The sequence below is a fragment of the Corvus brachyrhynchos genome, unplaced genomic scaffold (assembly GCF_000691975.1).
Source record: "Corvus brachyrhynchos isolate BGI_N302 unplaced genomic scaffold, ASM69197v1 scaffold27, whole genome shotgun sequence".
NCBI lineage: Eukaryota > Metazoa > Chordata > Aves > Passeriformes > Corvidae > Corvus > Corvus brachyrhynchos.
The window spans coordinates 2,485,514-2,496,291 of record NW_008239139.1 but is presented as its reverse complement, the minus strand read 5'-3'; the positions used below and the strand labels follow the sequence as shown (position 1 = coordinate 2,496,291).

Sequence of the window (10,778 nt, the reverse complement as noted above, 5' to 3'; positions counted from 1 at the left end):
CTGTTAAACAAAAACCAAAGGACTTCAAGGTTTTCTGAAATTCTCCAAGTGGAAAGTAGTTATCCCATACAATAAATCTAGGTCATTTGCTTCAGTTCAGTAGTCCACTCAGGCTACCATTGGAAAACTACTGGAATGGTCAGAATACGCTCAACCACTGCGCAGCAACAGCAGTTGTCTCTCTGTGCAGGCTGAATGAGGCCAGGGTACATTTACTTTTTTTGGGGCGGACTGAAAGTAAGTAATTTTTTAAAATGTTGGGGATTCACATGAAAATTTGGATCCGGCACAAAATTTTTGCAGTTGCCATTGGAAACTGCCTACTTAGAGTTACAGTGAGTTGATTTCCTCGACGCTGGCAAGATCTTATGGCGAGTTTTTAACTGAAGAAATCGGCTTCAAAATCATCAACGATTCACAGTTTACAACATTAATCTTTTTACTTCCCTTTCTGCTCTCTGGACTTAACCCAGACTTTGAGTTATTAGTTATTTCACCAGGTTCCACTCTTGCTCTTGGTTTGAATATTATTGACAAGTAGGGAAACAGGGTCATTTTTCTTGTGAATCAGAAGATAGAGACAAGAAAACTTGAGACTCAATAAACTTGCTGAGCAGAAATGATAAAATACTGTTGCTTCTTTGTAGGCCTCCTGCATTGTTTCAGTAGTTTTTTCAATACAATGGGTTGAGTGGAAATGTGAAATTTATCTTCTCCATCTGCTCTGCCCAGTTCTTAGGTCTGCAGTACCTGAGGCATCATATGTCAAGAGGTTTCTCTCTTAGAGGAAAAAAAATGTACAGAAGTTTAAATTATATGCTGCACTGACTTGTTTTGAGCTGGTCATTTGAATTGTTTTTGCTCTTAGTTAAAAAAAACAGATGGGAATGTGAAAACACATTAGACTAGTGTTATGTTGAAATACACAAAAGATTACAAAAATGGTTTCCTTGTCTGAAGTACTGAACTGGTGGTTCAGTTACCTTCAGATTTGTATTAAGGCTGATGATGTGAGGGTCTGTCTACTGGATAAATGTAAAGCTGTGTCAGTTCCTGTCATAGAGGCAAATATTTAACCTCTCTACCCAACAAAAAATGCTTCAGGCTGGTGCTTGTTTCAGTTAGCATAAGAAAATATTTAAAGGAAATTGTATAACCAGCTTGGAAGAAGAAATTAATTTATTTTCTCTTCTACTCAAAGGTGTTTAGAGTATTCAGACCTGTGGAAGTGCTAGTGTGGATTGTGGTTGGCTAAATCAGTTTGTCTTGGCAAGAATGAAAACTACTTCATCAAAGTCAGTGCTGCTTTTTAGCCTTGGAGACTGTTCTGTGGGGTGGGGGCAAAAGTTGGACTACAACACTACTCAAAAGACTGGATGGAATGTTGTGGGATCACTGAAGTGAAGGCCTAAGGGGCAGACTGGGTGACTATTTTTGTGTAGCAAGCTGTGTTAAGACCTGGTATTCTGCAATGCTGTCAGATTTCTTCAACATATTCTATAAAAATACATCTCTTGGGTTTGTAGGTGCCTTTTGTTCCAGTTTGCAGTTAAGGTTGGCAGTGCGTGAATCAGTGCTTTAGGAGAGAACAGGTTTACGGAATGGAATCCATACAGAACCACTCCAGAGGCAGACACTGAGGAGTAGGAAAGCACTCTTCTTCAGGGTCACATGAGAAATCTAGTCCTTCTGCACATAAACCCAAGGATTGTTTCAATAGTGATAAAATTCCAATAGTAAAGAAACTGAGGTAGTAGCAGTTGAGTTTTCATTGGTAAAACTCAGCTTACTGTGTTGGCTTTTTGTGTTTGAACTCATAATATTCAGTGTTAGGTCTTCTCAAGTTTTCAAAGTTAATTGAAAAACAGAGTATTTGTGGTTCCAGTTCTGTGCTTGAACAACTGATTTGTGGAAGAATAATTCAGGGGAGGAAACCTATAAAATTTGTTGCTGTGATGAAAGATCAGCTTGCCTTTTGTTATTTCATAGAATCATAGAATGGTTTGGGTTAGAAAGGACATAAACATCATCTAGCTCCAACCTCCCTGCCACGGACACAGACACCTTCCACTAGACCAGGTTGCTCAGAGCCCTGTCCAACCTGGCCTTGAACACCAGGGATGGACCATCCACAACCTCTCTGGGCAACCTGTTTCAGTGCCTCACCACCCTCATAGTAAAGAATTTCTTCCTAATATCTAATCTAAATCTTTCCCAGAGCTGAACACCGCACTCCACGTGAGTGAAGAGGGGAAGAATTGACCTGCTGGCCCCATGGCTTTGGGTCCAGTCCGTGATACATTTGGCTTTCAGGGCTGCAAGCACCCTTTGCCAAGACATCTCAAGCTTCTCCTCCACCAGCACCCCCAAGTCCTTCTCCCCAGGACAGCTCTCAATCCAGTCTCTGCCCGGACTGAACGTGTGCTTAGCTGTACGTGTGCTATTTGAATACAGTTGAGATGTTACTGCAGCCTTTCTAAAGCAAAGAAGCTCAAGATCCTTCAGGGGCCTTTCTTTAGAACCCAGAATTCCCTTACATGAGAGCATGAGAAATGCTGAGTGTTTTTCAATGCTGAAGCTTGCATCCTGGGGCACATATTTTGAGGAATCTATAACCAATACACAGAGCTACTCAGAAGGGGCAAGCAAAATGGTCCAGTGGAAGGAATCTAGAAACATTGTACAAATACGCCGAGATGGAGGTATGACAGCTGAAATTCAATTGACGTTAGTAAGGAACCTGGAAGGCACAGGAAGATCTGTAGCTACTGCTTTATGGAGCAGAGCACCTATTGATAAAATTATAAAAGCTTTTTTACCTCAATTTTTATTGGTAGATGAAGGATGTACAAGCTGATGCTGTTAGAATTGTGGTAGTTTGTTTTCTGGGGTTTTGTTGTTAGTTTTTTTGGGTTTTTTATTTTTCCCTGAAGAAGGTAAAGGGAAAATTTTATTATCTTTCTGTACAAAGGGTAGGATATAGAGAAGTTTGCTTAGTTGTGCACAGTGAAATTGTAAGAGACAACAGTTCAATTTGAAATGTGAGAAATTCCAATTAGGTGTAAGAGAAAAAATACTTCCCTGTGAATATGACCAAACCCTGGGAAGGGCTTATGCCTGGAGGGCTTGTCTAGTCCTCAGTCCTCAGAGGTCTGTGGAACTCAACTGAGCAGCCTGATCTGATTGGACCCTCTCTGAGCAAATGCTGGACTACATAACCTCCAGAGTTCCCTTTCAGCCATAAATAGTCTGTAATGACATGAGTCACTAGACTGACAAGCTTATAGAATTAAACTGTCCTTATATTTTTAGATTATTAGTCAGATTTCAGGAAGTGTAGTATTTGAGTTTTCCCTCGTTACCACCAGTGTTTAATGACCCATGGATTAGCTGCATAAAAACATGATCTTGTTTTTTCTGTTTGAGTAAGGACTGAAGTTTTTGCTTGGCTTACAATATTTTTAAGCTCACAGTTATTTTAGAAATTGCAGAATGATTTACCTTGTGTGTAGAAGATGGGTTTTTCAGTTGTTTCTGCTGTATTGTTTTTAAGGGTTCTCAAGGTGTTTACATCCTCAGTCCTAGAGAGGTAACTTTTGGTTAGGTGAGCCCCAGAGCTGATGTAGCAGCAGTAAACACTTGAAAACTCTGTGAACATACAACTGAAACAAAGGTAGGTTAAGCAGTAAAGTACTTTGGCTTAAGTACTTAGAACACAAGCATTCTGAGAATTTAAGTAGAATGGCAAAAATAGCAATGTATTTTCATCTTCAGGTATTTACCTGGTGTTTGTGGATTTTTGGGGGGTGGGGGAGTGGGGTTGTGGGGTTTTTTTAAAGTCTTTCCAGTGATTAATGAATCTGGAGAATGACTGAAGGGGTGTGAGCGGACTCAAACTCTGAGAAAATGAAATAGAGTGTTTGGGGAAGATTAAGACACAATCAGTTCCACTGTGGAAGTGCAAGATTGTTTTCTAAACTGTTTGAGTATATGGCTAATAATTTTTTCTAAGTATGATTTGTCCAAGCTTGCTCTCCCTTCAGATCACTAAGGAATACATAGTTCTAAAGTGATTTCAAACCTCAGTTTACATATGTTCCACTTCAAAACATAGAACTTAACATTTCAGGCACTTTGTTTGATTTAAAAACCAAAAATTACTTACATTGGAGGGAAAGATTTCATTCTCTGGATACCAATATAATTTCTGTTATAGCAAAACATGTCTTGAGATTGTATCCAGCACTATAAATTACAGTTTACTTCTGCCATCTTACTTAATCTCTTTGAATTTTTAAAAATAAGTAATACAACCAGCATGAACAAAGGCTTGTGGGGAAGATAGTAAATATGAAGCTTTTGGAAGTAGTATTTTCAATATGCAGCAAGATAGTCAAAATATCTCATCCATAGGGCTTAAACTTTTCCTTATAGAAAGAGAATTTTTCCCTCTTCCTCTTTACCACTGAGATAGCAATGATAAAGTTGTTGCTTTATTTAAAATGTCAGAGTTATCTAGTACACTGTAAGGATGGCCATCCCTTGTATGCAAAGAGGTGGAAGTTATGCAACAGACTGTACAGTGAGTTATTTGCTTTCCTAGAATAATGAAGGCAGGAATTACACAGTAGTTCCTACAAGATGCTTCCCTGCACTCTAAGGACATCGGACTGCATGGAATCTGATTTCCTTCATTAAAACTGAAATGAAAGGTATGCATGAAATGGGGAGATGCAGTTATTTTTGCATGACAGGATAAGTACAGATGGGGATATGGAGTTGTTTCTAAATCTGAAAGAGCATTTTAATGCCACCAGTATTACAGGCACTGCTCTACTAATACAGTTAACCTATGCAATAGGATTTAATGAGGCCGCAATTTTCAGTTTCTAATCCTGTGGTAGAACTGCAGTGTAAATCCCAGCTACTAATTTCTGGTGTGTTCAGGTGCCAAGTCATGGAACAGATGAAGGAACAGATTCATCAGGGAAGAAGAAAATTATCAAATAAATTCTCGCATTGGTTAGTTCCCTCATTGGATTCATCATTCAGCTTCTAATTCTGGTGTGGGGGTTGGAAGGGTCAAACTGTGGCTGGAAGTAGTGAAGCTGTTGCTGCTACATGGGAGGAAAATTGGTGCTAAAGTGGAGGGTGAGCTGAGACATTCATAGCCTGGCAGTAATGTTCTAGAGCAACACTTCGGACAAAGCACAGTGCTCACGTGAACACCTGGCTCAGGTTTGGTTTCAGTTCCTGTGCCACTGCAAAATAAGCCTGTGCTTGAAGCACCTGGAGTGTGCTGTAGGGGTGCTAGATGAGGTTGAACTTGAGTTTAGCTCATTTGGCTTTAGAGTTGATGCTTCTGCAACTGGCAGGAGCTGGGAAAACAGGGAGTTGGCAGATTAGGGGAGACAAAGGGAGGCATGGAATACAGCCTTGTGTAATAAAGGCTACAGAAAGGCACGGGCTGTTGAAGGATGGAGTCAGTTTGGTGTGGTTAAATAATCTCCCTGGAAAATAATGAGCTTTAGAATTTATACTTTATGACTAAACTTGTTCATTCAACATTTTCATGGAGCTGATGTCATAATGTGCATTAGGGACAAACTCTGATTAATAAGGGCTGCAAAAGAAAAAGGAATTAAACTTGGCACAACTTATGGAGGGTAGCTGTTAAGGTGCAGATCCTTCCAGATTACTCTGGGACATCCATCAGGTGTGCAGGAGGGCAGCTTGGCTGTCAGGAACTCTTCTCTAAGCTCAGGTGGGAAGAGGGGAAGCATAAAAATTGGAGTTGAGGGTGGATACCCAAGAAGAACATAGGCACTTTCCCAGGGTGTGCAGGGATGGAACTAAAAAATCCAAAGCCTTGACTAGAGCTGAAGTGGAAAAGGACATGAGATATAATGAGGGATTTTGTGTAGGTATATTGGCAAGAGAAGGTAAAGCATGAAAAATGTGAGAGAGAGGGTAATGGAAGAATTACGTTCAAGAGTAGCTAATTTTGACAGTATGCCCTTAAGAAATTAGGTAGAACAGATCTTTTTATGGATTAAATTGCTCCATTACAGAAAGTGGGTGATAGTTGCATTCAGAGGAAGCTGTAATGAATCCTGCTCTTAAAAAGCAAAGTTCTTAAAAGTATTTGGAAGTGAGCTTCCAGTTTTTATTTTCCTGTCCTTCAGTGCAAAGTTGATCGCCATGTTTCAACTGACATTGATACTTAAAGACCTTCTAATTGAATATTCTCCGGTTATCCATTTTATGTGACTTTTTGAAATAGGGCATAAAAGTCTTCTTTCATGTCTTCTTGTTTAGTAATTGGAGATTCACAGAGGCTTTTCTTTACCTGTAATCAGATTTTAATAGAGGGGATTGTAGCAAATACCTGGGAACTGCTGTTTCTGATGGTTCATGTGTTGAACCAGTTTTTAACATTATTGCATAGCTGGTACCCTGGGTCTTTGATCTGAAAAGAAAAATGGTACTGATGTGGTTTATGCCAGACTTAGCCTTAAATGGCTGGCTAACTAAACTCAATGTATTCTGCAAGTTCATTGAAGAGGTGATCATGTCTTTTCTTTTGCATGGGAAAATTACTTTTTGAAGCTGTGCACAAATACTTGCGCAATTGTTAGTGAATTTGTGGGTCTACTCTAGAAAGTGAAAATAAATAATCTTCTTTCAGGAGTAGCATGACCTTTGACTGAAGCTATGTTTTATTTTGAGGGTGATACCATTCCTTGATCCTGGCTTAATTCTATCTCCTTCAAAGTACTCTCATAACTATTAACCTTGTTGCTGCTCTGTTAGACTCTAGAAGATGGCAGAAGTCCCATAAAACTTCCTTGAAGAATTGTTCTGTCACTTTTGGTCTAGTGCACGGAGGATTTTGCACCTGTGGGTGTAAAGGAAAAATTATGCTCCTTTTTGTCAGTTTGTGTGGATTCTGACCATATGCCTCTGCAGGATATGGTAATTTTTCATGTAAACATTCAGCAGCTTAGTTTCAGCCCACCAATATATTGGTAACACTTTGCTGTCTCAGAGTTCAGTATTGAGAATTGTCACATCCTAAGATTGCTGATACCCAAGTTCCTAACATTCAGTATGACATGTTTGGCTAGTATTATTCAAAACCACAGTAATTTTGGAAAACTTTACATAGAGAGAACTTTTTTCTTTGAATCCTTACCGGGGTGCTGTTTCCTGCACCGACCTATGACAGGGCTTGAGAGACCACATTGTCTCATTGTGCTGACATAATTAGTCAGACCTTCACCAGAGATTTACTATTTTTGGGGGGGGGCTCAAGTCTTTATCTTATGCTTAAAGATTGAGTTACAACCCCCCTGCTGTGGGCAGGGGCACCTTCCACTACACCAGGTTGCTCAAAGCCCCATCCAACTTGGCCCTGAGCAGGGGAATTGGAACTTGATATTCAAGACAACTTCAATATGTACTCCTGTACTGTGTAATGTGCGCATTACAAAACATACCCCAATGGAAATTATGAAAAAATGGAAATTAAACATGTGCTAAAGATGAAATAAATGCTACTTTTACATTTTATTAATAGTTCAAAATACATTTTCTTTTCACACCCCAGTGGATTTTCTTGCACACCTCTCTGGGTTTTCATACTCCACTTTGGAAACCACTGCTTGCCCTACGGAGAGATGCCCTGGGCAGTATAAATAGATCTAAAGCCCAGAGAGAAATTATCTGAAGAGGCCTGCAAGTTTTTTGATGTATATGTGTTAGTGACTGCATTTGAAACAAGTGGTTTTGCCAGAGTTTGATCCCTGTATCTTAAATACATTGGTTTATCTTCCCTTTGTACTTCTATATTTCTTGGACTGGCAGTAGGAAAGGCCAAGTAAAGCTTTATAACATTCAGTGGTCTGTTGTACAGTGGCTTTTCACACCTTTGAAACAACTGGATATTTGACTTGTTTTTTCGCAAAATACAGGAGTACTTGGGGTTTTTTTTTTAATTTTTTTAACTTACATAATGTCTTTGTTCTGTTAATTCAGACTAAAGTGTCTAACTTTGAATGTTGATGATATGTGTTCTCAGTGCCAGTATTCAATGCCATGTAACCTACATTTGGGACATATCTATTTGCAGCCTTTTTGCTAGATAGTCCCCTATAAAAAAGTTTTCATCATCTTTACAGGGATCTTAAAAAAACTAGGAGTTCAAGTGGGTTTTTTTTCCCCTCTGAAAGTTCATTGTCCAACAGGAATTTATTCCACAGCCAGCTTAGGAGAGAACAGAGGATCTTTGTTTTATTCTTTAAAAACAAAGAAAAATTACTACAGTATAAGCCAGTGAGCCAAATAATATTTATAGGATTAAGGAAGTGAGAGTTTTGCTGGACTGTCCTAATCTTAAGATGTGATGATTCTAACTTTCCTTTGGAATGTGAACTTTATGTGCTGTCCCAGGACTTAGCTTGCCTGCCCTTCTCCCATGCTCCTTTATTTACTGTGTCTCGGCATGTGTCAGACTTTACAAGGGTTGGTGAGACTTTTTGGGTTAGTTATTATATGGCTTTCATGAGGCTGGCTCTGCAAACTTGTGCACCCAATCCCTAATGTATCAGCAAACACGATGGGTTATTTAAATGCCAGTTGTTTTAAAATTGATGGGAAATGTCCATGAGCAAATAAAAGTATGGGTAGAGTTTAATGTTCAACATAAGTACATGGTGCTTCCTTATATGCTTTTTCAGACTATTTATGTTCTATTAGCTTACTTTGATCTGGATGATTTTTTTTTTTATTGGAACTTAATGAAATTCAGCAGATGAGAAGCTACATCACAATGCTATCTGCTACAAGGGTATATTATGAATAATTGAATTGAGAGGAGAATAACAAGGTCATCTTGTCATTTGACTAGTAGTGTAAATCTCTGATTATATAGAACATCAAAAGCAGAATAAGATTTCCTTCTGGCAATCTTCTCTTCCATTCTTAGAAGGAAAGTAATGTCTGGAAGATATATGTCAATCCCTCTATTCTGTGCACTTTCTAGAAATTTGGGACAGGAGTGAGGGAACTGCAGGGGCTCCATAGAGAAGTATGAATTGGTGCTGCAGCTGAAATCTTCTGATTGTTTTTCTGTGGAGGTGCAGGGCTTTGAGGTATGATGCTAAATTTAGCCACTTCCTAAAATACTAAGATTCCTTGCACATAGGAACAAGAAACCACTTACCATGCAGCTTGTCTGTAGTTGGTTTCCAGTAACTTCTTGACACTAATGAAGGGCAGTAAATCAGTTTATCCTTAGTTGCACAACCCAAGGTGAGGAAACAAAGCTGATTAGGCACTCAGTAAATTAAATTTTGTTTACGCCTTAAGAGATGTCTCAATCCACTCGTATGAGAGGCATTAGAATACAACTTCCTGTGGCCTGATTTGGTTGACTTTTCAGACTTGTTTGTATCATGTAGAATTGGGAAGTGCTATTTATAAAACAGAGTGGTTTCATAATTGGGTTTTAAATTATGGATGGCCTGGACTCACTTGCTGGTAGTTACGATGCTGACTTATTTCTATGCAGCTGGTTTCTCACTATGCAAAACTTCAATATTCAAGGAAGCAGATAAAGGAACTTCAATAAAGTAACTTAGCCACATAACTTTGATCCCAGTTGTGAGGCAGGAGAAGCAGAATGAGCCACAGAGAGCATTTTGTACAAGCTCTAATGATATTTTAATTGGTTTGGGTTATTTTAAATCATCAGTTACCTAGTGCACTTGGTACCTCTTACACCTGAGATGCACTATGGAAGAAGGGATCAAGGTTGTCTTACAGTCATAAATGCAGATGTGAGGGAATAGAAATCGAGTGACTTAATTTTCATTTTTCTTGGGCAGTGACTGAAATTTTTGGGTGGAGCATTCTTCAGCATGTTTGAAGGTGTTGCATTTCTTTCAGGTTCTTCTTGATGTGTTAGCTCTAAAATTCTGCTGATTAGATTATATTTGTATTGAAGGGTGAAGATGTCAACCGGACACTTGAAGGTGGGAGGAAGCCTCTTCACTATGCAGCAGACTGTGGACAGCTTGAGATTCTGGAATTTCTGCTCTTGAAAGGAGCTGACATTAATGTATGTATTAATGGATTTGCAAACAGATCTTAGGGTCTTCCCACACACACAGAAGGGATTGGTGTAAGTGCCTAAATGGTTGATGAAAGATACAAATCAAGCTAAACAATTGATGCATTTAAAAGTATTTGAGAGGTGGATTCTAGAGATTAGAAACTTAAAATTATGTTGATGAAATGTTTTGATTATGTTTAGAAACACTGGAAAAAGTTGTTTGTAGCTGTGAAAAGTTGAAATTTAATTTGATCACAATTAGAAAAATGAATCCAGTTATCACATCAGAATAATGTTTACAATGCATATTGGCATTTGTTGGAAGGGATTCCAGAAGACATCCTTGGCCAGGGCAGGATCAGCTGTTTAAATTAGTGTGCTTTTTTTCTTCTTTGGAGACATTCTTTCCTGCATAAGTCATTTTACTGTAGCTTGACATGCATGGCTTCTTCTTTTGAAAAGACTGGACTAACCTATAGCAGCTCTCTGGAAGTTAAGTTCCTAAGTGCTTTAACCACACATCCCAAATGTTGTGCCTTGGAATGCTTGTCCAAAAGTTAACATGTAAGGTATCTTTGCTTTAGTTCATTACAAAAATGCTTAGATTTTTCTCCTGGATGTCTGAAAAGATTATCTCTTCCTTGGGAATTTTCCTAACTGGGAA

The 10,778-nt window shown here is 38.8% G+C and overlaps 1 protein-coding gene across 1 annotated transcript in view; it reads left to right on the top strand.

Moving 5' to 3' along the window:
• Window positions 1–2,696: 2,696 nt before the first annotated feature.
• The window catches only part of MTPN (myotrophin), a 16,372-nt gene continuing 8,290 nt past the window's right edge, over window positions 2,697–10,778 (top strand). Inside the window, exons 1-3 of the mRNA XM_017739968.1 lie at window positions 2,697–2,702; window positions 3,554–3,589; window positions 10,007–10,120. Coding sequence (XP_017595457.1) covers window positions 2,697–2,702; window positions 3,554–3,589; window positions 10,007–10,120 — 156 coding nt within the window. The remainder of the gene's footprint in view (window positions 2,703–3,553; window positions 3,590–10,006; window positions 10,121–10,778) is intronic.